At 43.4% G+C, this 27,322-nt stretch overlaps 1 protein-coding gene across 1 annotated transcript; it reads right to left on the reverse strand.

Annotated features, from left to right (window-relative positions):
• On the reverse strand, positions 1-21,286 carry si:dkey-43p13.5 (paired mesoderm homeobox protein 1). The gene is made up of 5 exons (XM_068056762.1): positions 21,059-21,286; positions 16,310-16,316; positions 15,455-15,466; positions 7,560-7,717; positions 1-1,147 (listed from the first exon to the last, which is right to left on the reverse strand). Exons 1-5 carry the CDS (start codon positions 21,284-21,286, stop codon positions 731-733), a joined length of 822 nt encoding a protein of 273 aa, XP_067912863.1. The 3' UTR covers positions 1-730.
• Between the last annotated feature and the right edge of the window lie 6,036 nt (positions 21,287-27,322).

Below are 27,322 nucleotides of genomic sequence, written 5' to 3' on the forward strand. Positions count from 1 at the left end.
CCTAAGAATCATAAACCCCTGCTGATTGTCTCTATAATCAGACATTGGGCCATGGATCTAATATTCTTCCTTTCATTACAATTATGTATACTGTTCCAGATCTTTCCACTGAATATATAAACATTTAAGTAGCTGTTACACGTTCTGTATCCTCCCTCTGTAATACAATCTCCCTGTGTGCTACAATCCCGATGTTATACTTTCTCTATGTGTTACAGTCTCTCTGCATTAAATAGTCTTTCTCTGTCTGATAGTCTCTGTATTAAACATACAGTCTATGTGTTACAGTCTCTCTCTGTGTTGTGCAGTCTCTGTGTTAGTCTCTGTGTTATACAGTTTCTCTCCATTGCGGTCTCCCTCTTGTACAGTCTCTATGTTAGTGTCTTGCGTTATACAGTTTGTTTGTTACCAGTCTCTATGTGTTATATAGTTTGTGGGTTATATTGTCTCTGCTTTAAACAGGCTCTCTGAATGTAACAATCTCTCTGTGTTATACAGTTTCTTTGTGTGTCGCAGTCTCTTATGTGTTATACAGTCCGTATGTTATACAGTCTCTCTGTATTAAACACTCTGTGTGCCTCTGTGTCAATCGATGTCTCAGTTACACAATCTCTCTCTCTCTGTGTGTTGCAAGTTCTCTCTGAGGGTTATGAATCATGCAGCGTGTAACCTTTCTTGGTGTGATAAAGACGCTCAGTATTTTACAGTGTGTTCACTGTTACAGACTGTATTATATGGCCTCATCATTGGCTTCCAGGTGCTCTGGAGAAGAGGATTGAGAGACAGGGAGAAGTTTAGCAGCCCCACTGTGTATCTCGGCCTCGTGTTCCCTGGCTTTCGCTCGGAGTGTAGCAATGCTGCAGCTGCGAATCTCCTCTGGACTCGGACTGGGGCTGGAATTGTTTCTGATTCCCCGGACCAATGTCCGGAAAGGGGCAGCAACTAGGACCTCCCCTCGGTCGGCTTGTGCACCTGGCCAGGGGTAGCTGGCTTTCTCTGTCTTGTGGTTGTCAGGTTCAACCTCCAAATGGTCACATTTCTCCTCCTCAGGACAGTTGCTGAGTTCTTGATCTTTGCTCTTCTCCATGGGTCTACCCTGGATTTTCAACTGTCTCCTCATTTTAGCTCTGCGATTCTGGAACCAAACCTGTGAAATAAATCCCTCAGTCAATTGCCTTATCGTTAAGTTGAGCAGAGAGGTAAAGCTCCCTTTTTTATATTGTACTTCAGTGCCGTACTGAGGGAGTGCTACACAGTTGGAGGAGTCATTAAACCAAGACCCTGTTTGCCCCCACTGGTGATTGTAAAAGATCCCATGCCTATTTCAAAGAAGACCAGGGGATATCTCCCAATATTTATTCCTGAACCAACATCACTAAAACTGATTATCCGACCATTATCTCATTGCTATTTGTGGGAGCTTGCTGTGCTATCATGTTTCTCAACAGGAACTACACTTTGAAAATACTTCATTGACTTCAAAATCTAGGGCCAGGCAGGAGAGTTTCTCTTTGATGTGTCGCTTTGGAACGTTCTAAGATTGTGAAAGGCTGGGAATAACTGCAAGTCTTTCCTTTAATTTGCTTTTCCCTTTCCATTTTCCCTATTTCCTCTCTGGAGGAACTTACTCCTGAATTAGCTCTGGTTCCAGAGGCCTCTGCTGTTGACTCCTCCAAGTGTCTATTAGTCACATGTCAGACTAAACAATGGGTATGTGCAGGGACAGAGGCAGAAGCAGGATCAGAGGACATTACTGTGTCACAGCAGATCCTCACCCGGGTTCACATACATATACTTTACATCAGGAGATACTCGATTGCGATCAGGAGCAGGAGTCCTAGCTTCCCATTTCATTCCTGAATCATTGAGGCCGCAACATAGAACAATCTCAAGACTAGAAAGAAATGTACGACTGTCTAGTCTGTCTTCTCGTATCCTTGCAGTTGGAAGTAACGATATGTTTCACATATCAGGGAAAAATAGTAAAAAGTTCAAATTAAAGGCACTACATCTGAATGCACAAAATATTCATAACAAGAGAGATAAATTAATAGCATACATAGTGATAAATGGATTGATCTAGTAGCCATTACTGTGTCGTGGTTGCAGGGTAACTAACTTTGGGAACTAAGTATTCCACGATATTTGACTTTTAGAAAGGATAGGCAGAATGGAAAAGGAGGTGGGGGTACCCCTGATAATAAAGGATGAGATAAAGGCAGTTGTGAGAAGGAATCTTAGCTCAGAAAATCCAAGATATAGAATCAGTATTTGTGGAGTTAAGAAATAACAAAGGATAGAAAACATTGGTGGGCGTAGGATATCGGCCCCCTAACCATAGTTCTAGTGTTGAACAGAATATAAATCAAGAAATTAGAGGAGCATGTAACAATGGTCATAATTGTGGGGAACTTTAATGTTCATGTAGACTGGGCAAATCAAATGCCAAACGAGTTCAAGGAAAGCATTCGAGATAGGTTTCTCGAACAGTATGTTGAGGACCCAACTAGAGAACAGGCTATTTTAGATCTAATATTATGTAATGAAACAAGATTAACCAATAATCTTACAGGAAAAGGGGAATAGTAATCATACTTGATAGAATTAGATTAAAAAAGACTTAAAATGTCACCAAGAGGATTAGCAAGCCTGAGGACTGGGAGGGTTTTGAAAATCAGCAAAGGCTGACCAAGAAATTGATGACGAGGGAGAAAATAGAATACGGGAGTAAACTAGCAAGAAATACGAAACAGATTGTAACAACTTCTCTAACTATGTAAAAAGGAAAAACTAACAAAAGTAAACGTGGGTCCCTTAGAGGCATAGACAGGATAAATTATAATGGGGAATAAGGAAATGGCAGGAACCTTAAACAACTAAAATAAAAGCAAAATACTGCAGATGCTGGAAATCTGAAATAAAAACAGAAAGTGCTGGAAATACTCAGCAGGTCTGGCAGCATTTGTGGAGAGAGAAGCAGAGTTAATGTTTCAGGTCTGTGACCTTTCATCAGAATCCTCTTTCCACAGATGCTGCCAGACCTGCTGAGTATTTCCAGCACTTTCTGTTTTTATTACGTTAAACAACTGTTTTGTATTTGTTTTTAAGTACAAGACACAAAAAACATACCAGAAATAGTGGGGAACCAGGGTCCAATGAGAGTTAGGAACTTACAGTAATTAATATTAATTTAAAAAACAAATACTGTAGAAGGTATTGGGACTAAAAGCCAACACATCCACTGGACCTGATGACCTATATCCCGGAGTTTTAAAAGAGGTGGCTGAAGACATAGTGGATGCATTAGCTTTCATCTTCCAGAGGTCCCGAGCTTCTAGAACAACCCAGAACAAAGATAGCAAATGTAACCCCATTCTTCAAGAAGTAAGGGTGCAAGAAAACAAGGGAACTATAGGCCAATTAACCTGACATCAGTCGCAGGTAAAATGCTGGAATCTATTATTAGGAATGTGGTAACAGGGCGCTTAGAAAATCCTAATATGATCAGACAGAGTCAACATGGTTGCATGAAATGGAAATCATGTTTGAAAAATATATTAGAGTTTTTTTGTGGGTGCAACTAGCAGGTTGAATGGGGGACCCAATGGATGTAATATATTTGGATTTTCAGAAGACATTTGATAAGATGCCACGCAATAGGTTGTTGCACAAGATTAGGGCTCATGGGATTGGGGGTAATTATTGAAGATTAACAGAAGAAAACAGAGTAGGAATAAATGGCCCATTTTGGGGATAGCAGGTTGTAACTAGTTGGGTGCTGTGAGGATCAGTGCTTGGGCCTCAACTATTTACAATCAATTTCAATTACTTAAATGAGGGGAATGAATGTAATATATCCAAGTTTTCTGCTGATAAAAAACTAGGAGGGAGCTGTGAGGAGGACATAAAGAGGGTGCAAAGGGATATAGATAGGTTAAGCGAGTGGGCAAAAAGGTTGCAGATGCAGCGAAATGTGGGGAAATGTGAAATTGTCACATGTAGGACTAGTAAATGTTTGTATTCAAGGGTATTTGGGTTTCCTTGTATATGAATCACAAAAAGTTAACATGCAAGTATAGCAAACAGTTAGGAAGGCAAATGGTATGTTAGCCTTTATTGCAGTGGGGTTGGAATATAATCGTCTTGCTGCCATTATATTGTGTTTTAGAGAGACCACACCTGAAGTACTGTGTACAGCTTTGGGCTCCATACCTAAGGCAGGATATACTTGCCTTGGAGGGAGTGCAATAAAGGTTCACTAGATTGATTCCTGGGATGAGGGGGCTGTTCTATGAGGAGAGATTGAGTAGAATTGTCCAATATTTTCTGGAGTTTAGTGGAATGAGAGGTGATCTTGTTGAAACAGAATGGTCTTAGAGGGCTTGACAGGGTAGCTGTTGAGCGACTATTTTTCCCTGGTTGGAGAGTCTAGATGTCTGAGGATAAGGACTTGGCCATTTAGGACTAAGATGAGGAGAAATTATTTAACTCAGAGTGTTGTGAATTCTTGGAATTCTCTACGCCAGAGGATGCTAAGTTGTTGAGTATATTCAAGACAGAGATCGATAGATTTTTGGATAGAACAGGATGGGAAAATAGAGTTGAGGTAGAAAGGACAGAGATGATCTTATTAAATGCTGGTGTGGACCACTCCAGCTCCTATTTCTAATGTTTCTTCAAGATACTTGACCAGCTTGACCTTGAAGAGATCTAAGCTACCAAGTGTCAGCTGTGACTCAGTGGGAAGCTCTCTTGCCTCTGTGTCAGAAGGTTGAGGGTCAAGTTCCCTTCCAAAGACCTGAGTGCAAAATCCAGGCTGATGCTCCCAGTGCAGTAAAGAGGGAGTGCAGTACTGTTAGACATGTTGTCTTTGAGGTGAGATGTTAAACCAAGGCCCCATCTGCCCTTTCAGGGGGATGTAAAAGATCCCAAGGCACTATATGAAGAAGTGACAGGGCCCTCAACCGTGTCCGACCCATTCCCCGCACCTCTACCCTCAACCCTTCCCCTCCCTCCCAGAACCGTGACAGGGGTCCCCTTGTCCTCACTTTTCATCCCACCAGCCTCCATATCCAAAGGATCATCCTCCGCCATTTTCACCACCTCCAGCGTGATGCCACTACCAGTCGCATCTTCCCCCCCTTCCCCTGTCAGCATTCCGAAGAGATCGTTCCCTCCGCGACACCCTGGTCCACTCCTCCATTACCCCCACCACCTCATCCCCGTCCCAGGGCACCTTCCCCTGCAATCGCAGGAGGTGTGATACCTGCCCATTTACCTCCTCTCTCCTCACTATCCCAGGCCCCAAACACTCCTTTCAGGTGAAGCAGCGATTTACTTGTACTTCTTTCAATGTAGTATACTGTATTCGCTGCTCACAGTGTGGTCTCCTCTACATTGGGGAGACCAAGCGCAGACTGGGTGACCGCTTTGCGGAACATCTCCGCTCAGTCCGCAAGCAGGACCCTGAGCTTCCGGTTGCTTGCCATTTCAACACTCCCCCCTGCTCTCATGCTCACATCTCTGTCCTGGGATTGCTGCAGTGTTCCAGTGAACATCAACGCAAGCTCGAGGAACAGCATCTCATCTACCGATTAGGCACACTACAGCCTGCCAGACTGAACATTGAGTTCAATAATTTCAGAGCATGACAGCCCCCCATTTTACTTTCATTTTTAGTTATTTTTTCTTCCTTTTTTTTTTACATTCTTTTTTACATTTTTTACAATTTTTTTTGCATTTATTTCATTTTATCTTAGTTTGTTCAGTTTGCTTACCCACTGTTTTTTTCAGGTTTGCACTTGCTGCTGTTCAATATTCAGTGTATGAACACCTAATCTGTACTAATGCTTTGTCTTTCAACACACCATTTACATATTGTTTGCCTTTGCTTCGTGACCTTTTGGTCAGCTATGTGGCCTGGTCCAATCTGCACCTTCTCCTTTGTTATCTCTTGCCCCACCCCCACCTCACTTGCTTATAATCTGTGACTTTTCTAATATTTGTCAGTTCCGAAGAAGGGTCACTGACCCGAAACGTTAACTCTGCTTCTCTTTCCACAGATGCTGCCAGACCTGCTGTGATTCCAGCATTTCTTGTTTTTGTTGCAGGGGAGCTCTCCCTGGTGTCCAGGCCAATATTTATCTCTCAACCCATATTGTTAAAACACATTATCTGGTCATTATCAGTTTGTGGGAGCTTGCTGTGTACAAATGGGCTGCTGCAAATCCTACAGTACAAGAGTGACTGCACTTCAAAAGTATTTAATTGGATGTAAAGCACCTTGTGATGTCCTGAGGTCACAGAAGATACAATAGTTTTCCTTTCTTTTTCAAAGTCAGGTAAATAGAGCTGAGGTGCAGATCAGCCATGAACTAATTGGATTCCAGAGTAGAGCCTTCTGTTCCTCATGTTCCTAATTTCCTACTTGTCCCTACAAACCCCTCCCCCAACCCTGTCAGCTATTCCAAAAACCAAACACCATGGAGTTTCCTTTTCTTGTAGCTGCCTGAATCTCTCCCTTTTCAATTTACGCTCATGTCTCTTCTTTTAATTTCCTTTCCCACATCAAGGATTTCCAATTGATCCTTTTCATCTCGAGCTTTGTTACTTTATAAACCTCAGTCATACACACCTCAGTCTTCTCCTCTCCAACCAAAAGAGTCCAACCAGAACTATGAACCCATCCTCATTATCCTTTATTCTCTAATACTCCTAATCATTCTAGCACCTCATTACTGCACCTTAGCACCTCATTACTGCAGCTTTTCAAACTCAGTGCCAGGCTGAATGGAGGAGGGGGGAGGGAGTGCCAGGCTGAATGGGGGAGGGGAGGGGGAGCGTGTCAGGCTGAATGGGAGAGGGGGAGGGGGATGGTGTGCCAGGCTGAAGGGCAGAGGGGACAGGGAGCGTGCCAGATTGAATGGGGGAAGGGAAGGGGAGTGCGCCAGGCTGCACTTCTCAAAACACAGCCGCATTTTAATAATAGCCTGTACAGTTCTGAAAAATCCCAAAGTAATATACGCAAAAAAGAATGTTTTCCAAAATTGTCCCAACACTGAATAAAACTGTAATTTAAGGAGCGTTAGAATAAGAGGCAGAATCAAGCAGGTCCAGATTGTAAACTGAAAGGTGTGATATTAATTAACTACACAACCTCCAAAAGCATTGAAACATTTAACAATATAAACAGACTAATCTAACACTTTGATATCACAAGGAAAGTTTGTCGTTCTCCCAATTCACCCTCAAGCACTTCCTATTGTACATTAGCTCTCCTAGCCGACATTTTCACTCATCCAAATTCTCCCTCACCCACACTCACCCTCCCTCTTGTCCACACACTCCCCCCACTTTCTCCCTCACCCACACACTCCCTCGCTTGCAGTCTCTCGATTGCTGATACATTTACCCTTTATACTTTTGAATTCTGTCCTCATGGGTCCCTCACAAACTTTAACTTCTCACTCCTGCACTCCCATTTAAGCCTTCTGTTCTACACTCACACGCGCACATGCACCCTCCCTAAATATAGGTTTGAATATTTTTGTCAGCGCTACCTGTACTCTGGCCTCGATGAGGTCTAATCTGAGTGCCAGGGCCTCTCTCATGAAGATGTCTGGATACTGAGTTGTCTCGAATGCTTTCTCCAGCTCCTCTAGTTGCCAGCTGCTGTAGTTAGCCCGCGCTCGGCGCTGCTTCACTGGCTTTGACTCATCTAGATGGCAAAAAAAATCACAAAAGGAAAAAAAACATGTTTCTGCCCACACCCTAGGGCCGACCCAAAGAACTGTTATAGCTAATTAATAATCTTTGATGCATGGTCATTGTTACACGGTCAATCATGGCAGACAGTTTGAATACAGCAAGGTGCCATAAAAAATAAAGTTAATTTGTTTTCTGTGCTTTTGGTTTAGGATGAATGTTGGCCCAGACACCAGGATTTCTTCAGATAGTATCAGGGGATCTTTTACACCTCCATGGATGGGCAGTTGTTTTCCATTTCATGCTTAAGACAGTGCCTCTGACAATGCAGCATTCCTTCATTACTGCACCAAAGTGTCAGCCTAGATGAGCTGTAAAATGCAGCTGTCGGTAAAAGAGCAAGAATTATAGCGCAATAAAAATTAATTTAAAAGAAAACAAGTAAAACAGATGGATCAAGAAAAAATTATACATCTGACAAGAAAGAGAGATATAATACCCAGAGTGAGAAATTAGTTGTACATCATATATAACAAATTGGTAGAAATGTAAACCAGGCTTCTGATTCGCTATCACCAGTTTGGCACTATTGCACAAAGTACGAATGACTTGACAGTGCCAAAAATAAATTCTAAAACAGAGGGAACACACAGAGCTAGAAATAAAATGTAGAACAGATAAAACGCGCACTGATCAGTAATGAAATATAAAGCAAATAAAATATAATCTTTGATGCATGGTCATTGTTACACGATCAATCATGGCAGACAGTTTGAATACAGCAAGGTGCCATAAAAAATTTGGGGCAGCACAGTGGCGCAATGGTTAGCACTGCAGCCTCACAGCTCCAGCGACCCGGGTTCAATTCTGGGTACTGCCTGTGTGGAGTTTGCAAGTTCTCCCTGTGTCTGCGTGGGTTTTCTCCGGGTGCTTCGGTTTCCTCCCACAGGCCAAAAGACTTGCAGGTTGGTAGGTAAATTGGCCATTATAAATTGCCACTAGTATAGGTAGGTGGTAGGGAAATATAGGGACAGGTGGGGATGTGGTAGGAATATGGGATTAGTGTAGGATTAGTATAAATGGGTGGTTAATGGTCGGCACAGACTTGGTGGGCCGAAGGGCCTGTTTCAGTGCTGTATCTCTAAACTAAACTAAACTATAGTGTAAGAAATAAAATATTAAACACACAAAACACAAAGAGCAACTATTAAAATATAAAACAGTTAAAACACACAGTCATTAATAAACTATAAAACTGATCAAACATTCAGACCAAGAAATTAAATATAAAACAGATAAAATGTACAGAAATACAAAGTAAATATAAAACAGATAATACACACAGAACAATAAATTAAGTGCTTAAAACAAGAAATCAAATATAAAATGCACCGCATAAAGTGAAAAATATAATGTAAAACAGCTAAAACATGCAAAATAATCAATAAAATAAAAGGATGGGAAGAATTAAACATAAATAGGTAAATACATGAGAATCATAAATAAAAATAAAACACATCACATGCAGAACAAGTGATAAAATATAACCAGATAGAACAAAAATTAAAGTATAATGCACACAAATGACACAGAATATCAAGCAAATCAAAAAACATCAAATAAACCATAAAACATACAGAGCTATGAAATAGATAAAACAGTGACATGGCTGGAATCTTATTTGTTAAGGCTGGGGGGCAGGGCTGGGGGCTGTGCGGGGGATGGGGGGCTCAGGTACAGGGGTTAAAGCTCTGAAAAATGATGGCGTGTAGGGAACCTGATGTTCCTGCTCTCTTTGGCATTTGACAAGGGTGCATTTGGCAGCTCTCAGGAAACCCCCACAAAGGTGGTGGTCAGACATTTATATATATTTAATAGCAATTAATTGGCAATTTAACCTTCTATTCTGGCTTTAACAGCCAGCATACAGATTTCCTGAGTTGTGTGGATCTCACCAGGGTGAACAAGGCAAGTGCACATCGGGAAGTTAATGATCAATGAAACTGGCATGTGAGGAAGCATTTCAATAGAGAAACAGAACAGCTACAGCCATGCCTACGGGAAAGGCTTGTACTCTCAGCACTTGTCTTGAGAGCACGACTTTCCTGATTTGCAGGACAGTAACAACTTTGTGGAAGTCATTTGACTTATTTTGGACCTTACTTTAAATCTCATCTTGCTGTAAACTTACCTGCTTTCAGCCTTTGCTGCAGAATGGGAGCAGCTTATTTCGATCTCTGAAGAGGAACAGGAAGACCAGCAACACCAACACGAGCAACAGCAGGAGCAGGGGCAGCAACAACAACTGTCTTCTCCTCAGCCACATGCCACTCCATAAGGCAGAGGGGATGAACACAGAGCTGCAGCTCAAAGGAGGTAATATCCCCCAAATGGGGCGAACAGACATAGGATCAGCTTCCTTGACATTACTGAGCAACAGTGCATCAGGAGGCTTAGACTCTCCTGGCAGCTCACTAAAAAGAAAAAGTGTCAGCCATGGTTCAGTTGGTAGCACTCTTGCCTTGGAGTCACATGGTTGTGAGTTTAAGTCCCATTCCAGGATCTGAGCACAAAAAATACATTCCAGTACAGCAGAGGGAGTGCTGCACTGTCAGAGTACTTCTTTTGAATGAGGCATTAAACTGAGGCCCTGTGTGCCCTCTCAGGTGGATGTAAAAGATCCCATGACACTATTTCAAGGACAGTGACATTATCCCTGGTGTCCTGGCCAATATATATTCCTCAATCAACATCTTAAAAACAGATTATCTGGCCATTATCACATTGCTGTTTTTGGGAGCTTGCTGTGTGCAATTTTGTTGTAATGTTTCCCACATTGCAACAGTGACTGCATTTCAAAAAGTACTTAATTGACTGTAAGGCACTTTGGGATGTCTGGTGCTTGTGAAAGGTACTATATAAATGCAAGTCTTTCTTTTTTTTCTCTTGTCGCAAGTCCTCCTTCCGAAAGGTCCAGGTGGGCATGCACTTCCAGTGGTTACCAAGGTCCTAAATTTCTTCACCTCCATCTCCCTTCAGGCACCAGTTGGGGACATCTGCAGGATCACCCAACCTGCAGACCATAAATCCATCTCCCAATTCACAGATGCCATTTATACCAAGGCTGCCCAATATGTGCACTTTGATATTGATGAGGCCAGTCAGACACAGAGAGCTCTTGCCTTTACTGCAGTGGCTGGATTTCCACAGGTACAGGGGATCATTGACTGCACACATGTGGAAATCAAGGCACCAACTGATAATCTTGTAGTGTTCATCAACCAGAAGGGATTCCACTCCCACAGCACAGATCATTTGTGACCACTGAAAGTTTATTATGCATTTGTGCGCAATGTTTCCTGGAAGCTGCCTTGTCTCCTACATCCTGTGCCAGTCAAGTCTACAACAGGTGTTTGCACCTCCAAGCAGAATGAGCGGATCGCTCTTTGGAGCCAAGGTCTACCCTCTGAGGATCTGGCTGATGACACCTTTAGGAGATCTGCCAATGATGCCAAGGAGAGGTACCGACAAGAGCTACATCACCACAAGCGTGATCATTAAGCAAACTATTGGCTTGCTGAAAATGAGATTCAGATGCCCTGGGAGATCTGAGGGCACCCTTCAGTATGTACCAGCAAGGGTCTCCAGAATGTTGGTAGTCTGTTACAAATACCCAAGTGAATCCCCTTGTGCAACCATAAAGTCTTCCTTTTCTGCTTCCTATCACTTCTATGTGAGTATGGGATTCATTCTGTAACTGTCAGTATCTGGTACTGTATGTGAGCGAGATTCATTCTGTGGCTTCAGTAGAGCCGGAGGCAGGCTGCTCATTCCCCTGATCCGACACATGAGATGCCCATGGCGGACGTCCTCTGGGTTTTTGGAGCCCATGAAGACCCCACAAAAGACTGCCCCGCCTGCACCTGTGCAGTGGCAAACTTAGTCATTGGGTAGCAGGCAGCATGTGTGGCTCTGAATGAGGGGGAGGCCAAGGGTCAAGAAGTGGGGGCACCTTGAGAAGAGGCCCACTTCTATGTGCCCTTTCTCCATCTTCCCTTTCATGGCCCATTTGCTCTTTCCTGCTAGTAGAGAACTGGCAAGCACTTTGCTACAAGGCAATGTGGCGTTCAGCCACCAAGGCAAGGTGTTGATCGATGTCCTGTAAGCTGGCAGCCTGAATGTGCAGGACAGCATGCACTTGGTGGCCTGCTGCATCGGATTCTCCATGAGGTTGGCCACGCTTTCATTGGAGGTGATCATCAGCGCAAAAGCCTGAGACATCATGGCATCATGCTAGAGATGGATGATGTGATGGTGCAGGCTATGGAATATCTCTCCCCGCCAAAGAGCCCGGTGACAACTCTGCTGGGACACTCTGTTCCCCCTCCACTACTGGTCCTTTGGGAAACACAAGAATGTGGTGATGAGAACTCAGCCTACTCAGCGGGTGTATCAATACAACTAACCCTGTAGATGACAGCGGTCAAAAAGCCACAGCGCACATTGGGCAGGAGTTGTCTCCATGCCCTTCACCTGAAGACAGATCACTCAAATGACCCTGCTCTTCACAACTTCTCATCTTGCCATTGCCACCAGTCTGCTGCAATGGCATGCTCACAATGTCCAACGTGGCCTCTTCCATCACTGTCAAATTGTGCAGGTCCGCCACACCACCACCCATATGAGACATCTCGTGACTGTTGTGAGCTCCCTTTTCCTGCAGGATGAGGACAGAATGATCTATGAGTGGTCTAGCCTCCCTCTCCTATTACAGCATGACATTGACGAGCTGTTGTGCCAGGGCTGCAGGCCCACCCCCGGTTCTCTGCCTCTCCCTGAAGTTGTGGGCTCTCTTCCCCTGCAATGGCAAAACACAGAGAGTTAGGAGTGTGAGAAGTGAACTGCTTGCTGAGGATGGAGGGTGAATATCTGAGGAGCGTAACTGTAAGGAATGGATGCGAGTTGGCAATAGGATAAGAGTGAGTTTGAGTGTTGTCTGTTGAGATGGATACTGGAGGAGGAGGTTGGAGAGAAAGTAATCTGTATGACAGCAAAATGTGTCAGTCAGAGGAGCGCTGTACAGGAGAATACTCAGGAGGTGAGAGAGTGATGGCTACCCGCTGAGACTTGTACTGGACCGAATGAGGTCATTAAAACTTTTCTGGCAATGGATCCAGGTCCTTGGCGCCACACTCCTACTGCTCACCTCCTCTGCTACTTGCAATCACGCCTGCTTGATGAGGCTGGCTGGCTTCCTCCTTCCATCCTCAGAGTAAAGGACTGTTTTCAATGTCATTGCATTCAACATGACCTCCAAGCACAAATCTGAGAACTGGGGGCAGGGGGAGGAGCTTTCCCATGTCCTGCATCCATTCTGCACCAGATTCCTGCTTCAGACATATATTTTGAATGCTTCATTCATTGCTGCCATTGTGAGCCCTGCTGGGATCCCTTTAAATAAAAATCATTCATTGCTTGTCTTTGCACGTCATCCTGCCTGCCCTCCCTGATTGGTGAAGGCGGGATGATAATGCCGATCATGGCTCAGTGAAAGAGCCTCAGCAAAGCCCAGTAATTAATCAAATAAAAGCAAAATACTGCAGATGCTGGAAATCCGAAATAAAAACAAGAAAAGATGGAAATACTCAGCAGGTCTGGCAGCATCTGTGGAGAGAGAAGCAGAGTTAACTTTTCAGGTCAGTGACCCTTCATCGGTAATTAATCAAACAGGTTCCTGACTGGGAAATGGTCCACCTTTTCAGCAGGGACTAAGTTGATAAATGCCGTACTGAGTCACATATAATACAGCGTGAGAAATAAAATTTAAAATAGAGAAAATACAGAGCAAGACATGAGATATAAACATATAAAATATAGCTAAAAGATAAAACAGAGAAACACACAGAACAAGAAAGGAAATATTCAAGCAAACAGATGAAAATAACGTATAAAACAAGCAAAATGCACATAGCAAGAATTAAAACATAAAATTAGGAAAACACACAGTTCAAGGCAAAAAAATTAAACACAACCGTAAAGAACTTATAAAGCATGATGATCATGAAGGAAAATGTAATTGATAAAATACAGCAACCAAACCATAAAATAGATAAAACAGAGTACAACAAAAAATATAAACCATACAGCACAAGAAATAAAATAAACAGAAAAAGCATACAGAGCAAGAATAAAAATATACAACAAATAAACAAACAATAAAATACAGTGCAAAATACTGCGGATGCTGGAATTCTGAAATAAAAACAAGAAATGCTGGAACCACTCAACAGGTCTGGCAGCATCTGTGGAAAGAGAAGCAGAGTTAACGTTTCGAAGAAGGGTCACTGACCCGAAACGTTAACTCTGCTTCTCTTTCCACAGATGCTGCCAGACCTGCTGAGTGGTTCCAGCATTTCTTGTTTTTATTTTATATTATATGATAAAATACAGAAATCAAGAAGTAAAGTACAAAGTCAAAAACAGATCAAGGACGAAACTAAAAAACAAACGGAGCAGAAAGTCAAATATAAAACAAATTAAACATGCAAAATAGTAAATAAAAATATAGTTCAATATGCTATGTGTGGGAAATTACTTAAACCAGAGATAACAGAAAATAAAATAAAGTGACTAAAGAGATAGAAACAACTAATAAAATGTACAACAGATAAAGCACACAGTGTAAGAAACAAAATAGAGAACAGATAAAGCAAACAGAGCAAGAAAAGAAATACATAATAAAGCACATGGAGCAAGAAATAAAATATACAACAGATAGAACAAGAACCAAAATACACAATAAAGCACACAGAGAAAGAAATAAAATATGGAGCAGATAAAGCAACCAGATAAAGAAAAGAAATATACAATACATAAAGCACATGGAGCAATTTACAAAATAAAGCAACAAAGAAAATATAAAGCACTATAATGTACAATAGCTAAAGATGAGAGCATTAAATAAAATATGCAGCAGATAAAATGAGCAGAGCAAGAAATAAACACAATACAGATAAAACAGAGAGCACATCATAAAATAGACAAACCAAATGTAGCAAATAAAGAATATATAAAATAAACAAAATACATGGAGCAAATCATAGAATGGTTACAGCACAGAAGGAGGTCATTCCGCTCATCGTGTCCATGCCAGTTCTCTCTGCAAGAGCAACACACCCAGTCCCACTCCCCGCCTTTTCCCCATAGCTGTGCAAATCTTTTCTCTTCAGATAATTATCCAACTCTCTTTTGAAAACCTCGATTGAATCTGCCTCCATCACACTCTAAGACAGTGACGATCCTAACCTCGCTGCTTAAAATGTTTTTCCTCATGTCACTGTTGCTTCTTTTGCCAATCACCTTAAATTGGTGCCCTTTGGTTCTCGACCCTCCGCCAACGAGAACAATTTCTCCCTATCTACTCTGTCCAGACCACCCATGATTTTGAACGCCTCTATCAAATCTTCTGTTAATCTTCTCTTCTCTAAGGAGAACAGACCCAGCTTCTCCAACCTATCCATGTAACTGAAGTGCATCAACCCTGGAACCATTCTAGTGAATCTTTTCTGTACCCTCTTTTAATGCCTTCACATTCTTCCTGAAGCAGGGTGCCCAGAATTAGACACAGTCCTCCAGTTGAGTCCAGACAGTGTTTTATACAGGTTCATCATGACTTCCTTGCTTTTGTACTCTATTTCCCTATTTATAAAGCCCAAGATCCCATGTATGCTTTATTATCTGCTTTCTCAACCTACCCTGTCACCTTCAATGATTTATGCGCATATACCCCCAGGTCCCTCTGCTCCTGAACCCCTTTAAAATTGTACACTTTATTTCATATTGCCTCTCCTTGTTCTTCCTACCAAAATGAATCACTTCACACTTCTCTGCATTAAATCTCATCTGTCACTTGTCTGCCCATTCTACCAGCCTGTCTATGTTCTCTTGAATACTTACCTGACTGAAGAGTGGGGCTGTTGTCAATCTGGCAGCAAAGCAGAAAGTGTTGCAGAAATCCAGCAGGACAGGCAGCTTCTGTGGAGAGAGAAGCAGAGTTAACTTGTCCAAGTTCACAGACCTGAAAGTTAACTCTACTTCACTCTCCACCGATGCTGCCTGACCTGCTGAGTGACCCCAGCACTTTCCGCTTTGCTGCACATACTTACCCTGCTGTATCTCAGTGTCCTGTGAAGTTGCGATCCTCTTCTTCCACTCAAGTGTAACATTCCTTCTTGTAGGCGTGCTGCACCTGGGTGAATAATCTTAAATTTGCACATTCCAGGATGTGAGACTTAAAGAGACCATAAAAGGTATTACAGAGGTTTACAGAGAACACACTGACACAATTGGGAATGCACGGGTGTCACAGCAATGTAAATACGTCTTTCACTAAATGTTCCTCACCAACACGTGTGTCCTTTTCTCTGTGTGAATGATGTGTGCCAGCATGTAGCGCCAATGTCACATCCCTTTGCACCGTTGGCCCTTCAGAAGAGCCAATGTATGCAATAACATCATTGCAATGCCACCATTACTCATGAGCATCTCCACGGATGCAGTGACATGGACATTGTCTCAGTCAGCTGCTGCCTCTAATGGTTTACACAGGGATGCTGCAGATGTAGACTGGTACACAGCAGGTGAGTGAGGGTGATGTGTGGCTTGCAGAGCTCATGTCGGTTCCTATAAGCCACTTCTGTACATCCCTACCTCACTGCTAGCCCTGCATGCAGAGCCTGGTGCCATCTGCCCTCCCATGCGTCTTTCATATTGTAGGTCCTCAGCGTCCTCATAGTCCGAGGAGGAATCCTGTTGACGTCTCTCCGCATCATGCCAGGCCTATTGGGTGCATAGTTGTGCAGGGCAGCAAAGAAAGGAGCTGGCCTTTTTGGCCCATAGTACAGGGCATCACCCTATCCATACAGGCATTGGAGGTGCTCTTTCAGCATGCCGATCTCCTGCTCAATGGTGGTTCATGTAGTTCAGTGGCTGGTGTTGTATCTCTCCTCTGCAGCAGTAGTGGAGATTCGCACTGGTGTCAGAAGCCATGTCTGTAAGGGATAGCCCTTATCTCCATGAAGTCACCCCTCCATCTGACCCAGTTCAGTGAACAGCGGTGGCAGGCAGGACTGGCACAAGACCCAGGTGTCATGGCAGCTGTTTGAGAAGCGGTCACACATTCGCTGCAAGCATCTGTGGTGTTCACATACCAGCTCCACCTAGATTGAGAGGGCTCCTTTAATGGTGACGTCTGCAGGTGGTGGCCTGGCAGTAGGCCTGATGGCCACATGAGTGCAGTCTATGAACATTACAACCTATGGTTCTCCGGCAATGGTGCCAGAACCAATGGCCCTCTGGGCCTGGCTGTGACAGTCCATTCTTAAGCGGACATCCTCACTGGCCCTCCCTGATGCAGCGATGCACTGCTGACTGTGTGACCCCACAAAGGTCTCTGGTGAGCCCCTAAAAGCCTGCAGAGGCATCAGGCTTGAGAACCGCTGCCACTATGAGGAACAAAGGCATGGGTGTCCACCGGAGCCCATGGGCTGCAGGTCATCCTTGAGCAGGGCACAGAGACGTGTCACCACCCTCTCTATATACGCAATCGTCTCTGACACTGGTGCTCTGACATCCAATGGCATGTCATGTGGGGCCTGTAGATGCACGGCAATCCTAATGGCGGGCTCCTGCCTGTTGATATTGCCTCTGGAGCATACCGATCCTCACGTGCAGAGGATCACACAATGTAGGATGAACCATACCTATTTCCATGTGATGAATAAAGTTGAATCCTGCATGTATTCGAAGGTTCCTAACAGGGCATGGATTGGTGTTGACGAGTACATCAGCTGCTTTCCTGAATCAACTATGTGGCTTGCCATGGCATTGCCCATCTTGGCCAACACACAGGGAGGCACAGCATGATCCTTCCAGCTGAATCGATTGCCCCCATCATCCATAAAAGCTTAATGCTCCTGCCCTTTCTGGCACCCTCCCCACACACAGGGTGTCTAGTGTGCCATTGCCCCTCACAAACACAGAGCGTACACCTTTAATGGAGGGATGGTACACGGTACCTCCCTTCATGCCAGCACAACTTTCCCTCCAGTAATCCCAGACCCGCTTCCTTTCAGAATGCAGAGTGCGAACCCTGTGTATTTCCACCCCCCCCCCCCTTTTGGGAATGCAGAGTTAGACGCCTGTGCATCCCCCCTCCCTCCTCCCTTCCAGAATGCAGAGTGAGGACCCACCGGCTTTTCAGATCATGAACGGGGCAGCACGTGATGGCCACCCATTCAACGAAAAATCCAACAGTGTCGGTGGAGAGGTGGCGGGCTGCATAATCAACATAGGTGAGTAATCATTACCATATGTTGATTGTGGTGCCGCTGCCGTGCGGCAGGGGGGCCGCACCGAGGTCCTGCTGCCGCCAGAAGGCCGTGAGGCCTCTCCCCGTAGCATTTTACCAGCCCCCCGCACTGCGATCTGCGGTGTCAAGGGACTGGTAAAATTCAGCCCTATATCTTCCTCCAGTCTGAAAAACAACCGGTGACCTCTGCTCTCTGTTTCCTGTCACTCAACCAATTTTCTCTCCATGCTGCTATGTTCCCTTTTATTCCATGGTCTTTAATTTTATTATTAAATAAATAATTAGATTGTAATATATTAATTTACTAATTATTAATAATATATTAAATCATTGAATAGTAAACAGCCAAAGCATGAAATAAAATACAAATGAGGAAGAACAAATGGAAAAGAAAACAGAACATGAAAGTCAAAATGAAAAATGTAAAACTCATGGCAAAAAAACGACTTCTACAATGCTTAACTCATGGACAGCAAATAATACACTATAACACACATTTGGGAGTGAAATCCATCTTGAGCAGTAGTGCAGAACATGTGGTGGTGAATGGATAGCCCGTTTTACACCCATCCAATTTTATTTTCTATTGAAGTCAATGGAAAAGAAAATGAGGCAGGATATAAAACAGTCTGTCAATTCCCTGTCACCCAATCAACCTGTGCTGCCTCCCAAGGTGAATTTCACCTCTGATAAAGTGGTAGAGCAATAAATAAAATATAAAACAGATAACACCTGGGCAGCAATCAATGAATTTGAGACAGGCATAACACGTAGGTAAAAAATAAAATATGCAATGGATAAAGCGTACATGGCAAGGTACACTATACAGAGATAAGAGATAAAACGAACACAATTAAAATATAACATAGATAAAATACACAGAGTAAATAATAAAATGGAAAACAAAGAAAAAGCAACAAGTAAAATACATGATAAAATAATGAAATACAAAAGGAACTGACGAATTGAGAAAACAGATAAACACACACAATAAGAAATAAAATCTCACAAATAAACCATGCAGAATTAGCAATGAAATACAAAATGCATAAAAATCACGAGGCAGTAAATAAAATGAAAAAGATAAACTATATTGAGCAATAAATGAATTCAAAAACGTATAAAACACATGAAACAAGCAATAAATTCAAACACATGCAGCAATAAAATATTAAACACACTGAAGTAAAAGCAAGCAAAGCAGATAAATATGCAGAGCAACAAATGAATTTTAAAAGTGGTAAAACATGCAGATGCATTAATGAATTCCAAAACATGAAACAGCCAGATAAGAAATAAAATGTTAAATAGATAAAACAAAAATAGCAATCAATTCTAAAACAAATAAAGCTCAGAGATAAGAAATCAAATTTAAAACATACAGGACAAAATATAAAACACATAAAACATGCAAATTAATAAATAAAATAGATCAAACACGCATAGCAGTAAATTAAGTTGAAGACGATCACAGATGGAATATGAACCAAAATTTAAAACATATATAGAGCAAGAAATAAAATAGAAAGCAGGTGACACTCAGAGAAGAAAATATAAATTAAACCAGGTCAAAGAGGAATGGATGTAACTTTTACAGATTTGAGGTGTAGACAGATTTATCAGAAGCTGAATTTGACTGATCTCCCCCTGTGATTATATTCGAATGAAAGACACTTATTACATTTCAGTTTCCTTATTTACAACTTTCTGGGCAATGGATTCGAACACAAGAACAACTGGCCGGTATTAGTAAGGAGTTCTTATGGTGATACTGAGGGCGATTAATCGCTTCTCCCAACTTTCACAACAACGGCAATTCCTAAGTAAAGTTCACTAAACTCCGGGTGACTCAGTCAGTGAAGTGATCTGCAGTGGATAAACAATCAAGTCTCTCATAGAATGTTTACTTCACCACCCACCAACAAACGCACAGCGAGTGTGTTTCTTATAAGTAGTTGAAATGAAACATTCACAGTCTCCGCCAAATAATCACGGCTGCTTTCAGATGAAAATATTACAAACCCCGCCAAACTCGCTCTGCTGCTCTCTGCTCGACGCCTCAATTTCAGTAAATCTTTCTTCGTTTTTTATGCAGATTTTATTTACTTCCCTTTCCTTACTTGCCCTTCGCTCTTTTCACTCGCCTGTCTCTTCACTCCACTCTCTCTCTCTTCACCTCCCTCTACTTGACCTTCACTCTCCTCTCTCCTCACTCTCTCCACCCTCTTTCCATTCTCCTCACTCTCCCAACTCTTTCCACCCTCACTCTCCACTCTCCTCATTCTCCTTTCCCTCCAGTCTCCTCTCTCTTCATTCTCCTCCCTATTGCAGGTTGTGCTGTCTTCAACATTCTTGCTTCTTTCGTTTCTCTCCCTTTCTACTTTTCTCTGTAAAGTTCTCTCTCTGCGTATCTCTCACTCCCTCACGCACGGTTCCCTTACCTCACACATACTTTAGCTCTTCATTACTTAGTCTGCCACATGGACCATCTCTATTTTATGTTTCCTTCTAGCTCCCTAACACATTCCTACAATTCTTTTTGCATTCTCTCAGTTTCTCTCTCTTTGCCTTTCCCACGTGTCACCTCTGCTTCTTTCACATTCCCTCTGTCACATATTCCATCTCTCACACACATATATCCTCTGTCTTTGTCTCTTTCTCTCCAACTCTCTCTCTCATATACATTCCATCTCACTCAAACAGACAATCCAAGAGTATTAAAGTATATGGAGCCAAGGCAGGTAGTAAATGGAGTTCGGGTACCGTTAGCATCAGCCATGATCTCACTGAATGGCGGATCAGGCTCCAGGGGCTGAATGGCCTGCTCCTGTTCCTATGTTCCATCTCTCACACACTTTTCATCTCATACACGTTCTCTCGCACGCACACACATATTTCATCTCCTCGCACGTACATATTTCATCCCATTCTCTGACACATACACAATGTTCTCTCTCTCTCTCTCTTACCGGAGTATTCGGACACCCCGGCCAGTCCGGCCGCCTGTGTGGCCAGCATCAGTGCCTGTTTGCAGGGATCCGGCGGCACGTAGCTCTGGAGGAGCTCGTAGCTGAAAATAGGGGCGGGAGGCAAGAGCACATTAGAGAGCGGGGACGAGCCGATCCGTGCCGAGAAAGCCGGGCAGATGTGGGCTGTGTGATGAGAGAATATCCCTGTGGGAATCGGAGGCACTAAGTGGCCAGGACGGAACATGCTGGCGAGGTGCCGAGTCTCACCTGCGGACAGGTGTGTGTGAGGCGGCGGCACTGAAACTCACCTGAAACTCACTGTAAGAAAAAAAAAGCTCCATCTGAAACACGTCATCCTGAGACTCAGCACCTCTGACAGACTTCAAAGTAAAGTCTTCAATCAGCTCGCAGCAGGCTAGGAGGCTTAAGTTTCTCTGTCAATATCCCAAGCCTTCATCTCCAGGCGCTGCACTGACCCACACAGCCGCCCCTCTCCACGGATCCAGTGACTCTTAAAAGGCAAATGTGTTTCTCCCTCACTGAAGAGGGAATCCCACATCCACCTCTAGCCCCTGCAATGGGAGCACTTTCAGCATTCCTCTCTTCACCTTCACACCTGATTCTCCAACCAAAGCAAATCCATAGCATTTAGACCATCCCTGCAGTTATTACCCGGCCAACTCGGAGATTGCAATTCCCGCAGGTAACCGCTCCTTTCCGCTCACAGGCTGTACTGAACCTGTCGAAATTATCCTGTCCACCGCAGATTATTCCTTCCATACCAAATTTAATTTACCCATGCCTGATTCATTCTGCCCGTGCCAAATTTGTTGCAACATTTTTTCTACCTATCCCAAGTGTATTATAACTGGTTCTGACGATGTTCATCCCTGAAATGTTAACTCGGTTTCTCTCTCCACCGATGTTGAATGTTTCCAGCATTTTCTGTTGGTACTGTGACTATGCCAGATTCATTCCACCCATGCTAAATTACTGTACGCATGTTAGGTTTATTCATTGAACTTTGCAGTGCTGGTCACTCGCGACGTTATCTCTCTCTTTCCTGGAACAATCCAAAACTATCCCACTAAATTATTTATTCTACCATTGCCAATTTATTCCACTGGCACCAGATTTTTTATCAATGAAAAATGTAAATAAGATTCCACCCTTAGTTCAGTGGGTAGCCCCCTCGCCTCTGAGTCAAAGTTGTGGTTTCACTCCAGAAACTTGAGCACGAAATCCAGGCTGCCTCTCCAATACAGTACAGAGGTGTTACTACACTGCCAGAGGTGCTGACTTCCTGTTGAGATGTTAAACCTTTGCCCCATCTTTCCTGTAAAGGTAGACATAAGGAACCCACAGAACTATTCAAACTGGTGTCCAGGACAATATTTATCCCACAACCAATATTACTAAAACAAAACAGGTCATTAACTCAATGCTGTGTATGGAATCTTGCTGTTTGCCAACTGGCATCCATGTTTCCTACATTACAAGAGTGACTGCACTTAAAAAATACCTCATTGCTCATAAGGTCAGCAGTCGGAATGTTTGCTGATGGTTGCACAGTGTTCAGAACCATTTGCAACTCCTCAGATACTGCAGCAGTCCTTGCCCGCATGCAGCAAGACCTGGATAACATTCAGGCTTGGTCTGATCAGTGGCAAGTAACATTCACGCCACACAAGTGTCAGGCAATGACTATCTTCAACAGGAGAGAATCTAACCATGTCCCCTTGACATTCAACAGTATTACCATCGCTGAATCCCCCACTATCAATATCCTGAGAATCACCATTGACCAGAAACTGAACTGGACCAGCCATATAAATACTGTGGCTACAAGAGCAGGTCAGAGGCTGGAAATTCTGTGGTGAGCAACCCACCTCCTGTCTCATCAAAGCCTGTCTGCCATCTACAAAGCACAAGTCAAGAATGTGATGGAATACTCTCCATTTGCCTGGATGAGTGCAGCTCCAATAACACTCAAAAAGCTCAACACCATCCAGGACAAAGCAGCCCACTTGTTCAGCATCCCATCCACCACCTTCAACATTCACTCCCTCCACCACCGGCACACAGTGGCAGCAGTGTGTACCATCTACAAGATGCACTGCAGAAACTCGCCAAGCGTCTTTCGACAGCACCTTCCAAACCTGTGACCTTTACAACCAAGAAGGACAAGGGTAGCAGATGCATGGGAACACCAGCACCTGCAAGTTTCCCTCCAAGCTACACACCATCTTGACTTGGAACTATATCACTGTTCCTTGATTGTCACTGAATCAAAAACCTGGAACTCTCTTCCTAACAGCACTCTGGACATGGACTGCAGCGGTTCAAGAAGGGAGCTCATCACCACCTTCTCGAGGGCAATTATGGATGGGCAACAAGTCTGGCCTTGCCAGCAATGCTCACATTTCATTAAAGAATTTTAAAAATTGGTTATAAAGTGCTTCGGGACATCCTAGAGTCATGAAAGGCACTATATAACTGCAAATCTTTATTTCTATACAAGCTAGTTTTATTCACAATGCTCTGCTAAATAATAGTAGGGCATCAAATCCAGAGCTCCCAGGATGACAAAAGAGATAGAGATTAAGATGAAGAAGAAAAAGTGTTCTTATGACAGATTACAGGGTGATAATACAACTGAGAACCAGGCTGAACATAGAAGGTTCAGAGGGGAATTGAAAAAGCAAATAAGGGAAGCAAAGAGAGAGTATGAGAAGACACGGACAGATAACATAAAAGGAAATCCAAAAGTCTTGGTATAGGCATTTAAATAGTAAAAGGGTGGTAAAAAGGAGGAGTGGGGCCAATTAGAGGATTTATGCATGGAGGCAGGGGGCATTGCTGAGTTATAAAATGAATATTTTGCATCTATCTTTACCAAGGAAGAAGATGCTGCACAGGTCATGGTGAAAGAGGACGTAGCTCAGACACTTGAAGGGTTTAAAATTGATAAGGACGGGTTATTGGATAAGCTGTTTGGACATAAAGTTGATAAGGCACCAGGACTGGATGAGATACATCCAAGGATACTGAGGGAAGTGAGAGTGGAAATTGCAGAGGCACTGGCCATAATTGTCCAATCTTCCTTAGACTCAGGGGTGCTACCAGAGAACTGGATAATTGCAAATGTAACACCCTTGTTCAAAAAAAAAGTGTAAAGATAAACCCAGCAACTACAGGCCAATTTAACCTCAGTGGTGGGGAAGCTTCCAGAAACAATAATTTGGGACAAATTTAATAGTCACTTGGGCAAATTAAGGAAAGCCAGCATGGATTTGTTAAGGGAAAATCGTGTTTAACTAACTTGCTTGAATTTTTTGATGAGGTAACAGAGAGGGTTGATGAGGGTAATGTTGTTGATGGGGTGCACATGGACTTCCAAAAGGCATTTGAGAAAGTGCTGCACAACAGACTTGTGAGCAAAGTTAGAACTCATGAAAGAAAAGGAACAGTAGCAACATGGATACAAATTTGGCTGAGTGACAGGAAACAGAGAGTAGTGTTTAATGTTTGTTTTTCAGACTGGAGGAAGCTATGTATTGGAGTTCCCCAGGGGTCAGTGTTGGGACACTTGCTCTTCCTGATATGTATTAATGATTTAGACCTTGGTGTACAGGGCACAATTTCAAAATTTGTGGATCATGCAAAACATGAAAGTATTGTGAACTGTGAGGAGGATAGTGTAGAACTTCAAAAGAACATAGACAGGTTGGTGGAACAGCTGTTAGACTGGGTCTGCGGCAGGTGATGAGGGAACCGACATGAGGGAAAAACATACTTGATCTCATCCTCACCAATCTGCCTGCCACAGATGAATCTGTCCATGACAGTATTGGTACAAGTGATCACCGTACAGTCCTTGTGGAGACGCAGTCCCGTCTTCACATTGAAGATACCCTCCATTTGGTAGTGTGGCACTACCACCGTGCTAAATGGGATAGATTTCGAACAGATCTAGCAATGCAAAACTGGGCATCCATGAGGCACTGTGGACCATCATCAGCAGCAGAATTGCATTCAACCACAATCTGTAACCTCATGGCCGGGCATATCCCCCACTCTACCATTATCATCAAGCCAGGAGATCCAGCCTGGTTTAATTAAGAGTGCAGGAGGGCATGCCCGGAGCAGCACCAGGCGTACATCAAAATGAGGTGTCAACCTGATGAAGCTACAACCCAGGACTACTTGTATGCCAAACAGTGGAAGCAGCATGTGATAGAGAGAGCTAAGCGATCTGTTACAACCAGGTGGGCTAGGGGTCTATGGGTTCCCTGTCACCTTTGCCTGGTTTAACCGTAACAGGGTTTAATTTGAAAACACTACGTTTTTACTTCCCCCTTCGTGAATCCTTGTTCACTACTCCAATTGTAAGGCAACGAAATCAAACAGGTTTACTTAGATTGAAACAAGAAAGGTTTATTAATCTTAAACTCTAATCCGGTTAACGACTACAAATATGCGACACGACCATGCTAGCATGCAGTCCATGTAGAAATGCAGCAAGACCTGGACAATATCCAGGCTTGGGCTGATAAGTGGCAAATAATATTCGTGCCACACAAGTGCTAGGTAATGATCATCTCCAACAAGAGAGAATCTAACCACCTTCCCTTGACATTCAGCAGCATTACGATTACTGAATCCCCTACTATCAACATCCTGAGAATCACCATTGACCAGAAACTGAACTGGAGTAGCCATACAAATATCATGGCTGCAAGAGCAGGTCAAAGGCTTGGATTCCTGTGCCGAGTAACTCACTTCCTGACTCCCCAAAGCTTATATGGCACAAGTCAGGAGTGTGATGGAATACTCTCCACTTGCTTGGATGGGTGCAACTCCAACAACACGCAAGAAGCTCAACACCATCCAGGTCAAAGTACCCCATCTACAAACATTCAGTCCCTCCATCACTGACACACGATGGCAGCAGCGTGTGCCATCTACAAGATGCACTGCAGCAACGCACCAAGGCTACTCAGGCAGCACCTTCCAAAACCGGAACTACTACCACCTAGAAGGACAAGGGCAGCAGATGTGTGGGAACATCACCACCTGCAAGTTCCCCTCCAAGATACACACCATCCTGACTTGAAACTATATCACCGTTCCTTCACTGTCGCTGGGTCAAAATCATGGAACTCCCTTCCGAATAGAACTGTGAGTGTACCTACCCCAAATGGACTGTAGCGGTTCAAGAAGGCAGCTCACTACCACCTTCCCATGGGCAAATGGGATTGCAATAAATACTGGCCTGGGCAGCGATGCCCACATCCCCTGAAACAAAAAAAAACCCACAAGAACACAAGAAATAGGAGAAGTAATAGACCATATGGCCCATCAAGCCTGCTTCGCCATTCAATATGATCATGGCTGATCTTGGGCTTCAATTCCACTTTCCTGCCCGCTCCCCATATCCCTTGATTCTCTGCAAGACCAAAAATCTATCTATCCCTGCCTTAAATGTATGCAACGATGGAGCATCCACAACTCTCCAGGGTAGAGAATTCTAAAGATTCATAAAACTTTGAGTGTAGTAATTTCTCCTTATCTCAGTCCTGAATGATCGGCCCCTTATCCCGAGACTGTGTCCCCATGTTCTAGATTCTCTGACCAGTGGAAACAATCTCAGCTTCTACCCTATCAAGCCCTTTCAGAATCTTGTATGTCTCAGTTAGAACACCTCTCATTCTTCTAAACTCCAGAGTATATAGCCCCAATTTACTCAGCCTCTCATCATAGGACAATCCCCTCATCCCGAGGACCAATTTAGTAAATCTTTGCTCTCCAGCGCAAGTATATCCTTTCTTAAATGTGGAGACCAAAACTGCATACAGTATTCCAGGTGCGGTCTCACCAAAACCCTGTACAATTTTAGTAAGACTTCTTTATTCCTGTACTCCAATCCTCTTGCAATAAAGGCCAATATACCATTTACCTTGTTAATAGCCTGCTGCATCTGCATATTAACTTTGTGCCTTCCTTGTACGAGTACCCCCAGGTCTCTCTGAACATCAACACTTACCAGTTTCACACCTTTTAAAAACTATTCTGCTTTTCTATTTTTACAAAGTAAACAACTTCACACTTCCTACATTATACTCCATTTGCCAACTTGTTGCCCACTCACTTAACCTGACTCTATCTCTTTGCAGCCTCTCTATGTCCTCCTGCAGCTTACTCTTCCACTGAGCTTTGTATTATCAGCAAATTTAGATACATTACTCTCTGTCTCTTCATCAAATGGGCAGACAAGCAG

This window comes from Heterodontus francisci, chromosome 24 (genome assembly GCF_036365525.1).
Source record: "Heterodontus francisci isolate sHetFra1 chromosome 24, sHetFra1.hap1, whole genome shotgun sequence".
Classification (NCBI taxonomy): domain Eukaryota; kingdom Metazoa; phylum Chordata; class Chondrichthyes; order Heterodontiformes; family Heterodontidae; genus Heterodontus; species Heterodontus francisci.

Excerpts from the sequence above, each read along its gene's own strand:
- si:dkey-43p13.5 (XM_068056762.1), bottom strand. The coding sequence starts at position 21,286 with ATGTTCCGTCCTGGCCACTTAGTGCCTCCGATTCCCACAGGGATATTC. Across the intron at positions 1,148-7,559 it reads TCATCGAGGCCAGAGTACAG|GTTTGGTTCCAGAATCGCAG; the intron begins GTAGCGCTGACA and ends TTTATTTCACAG.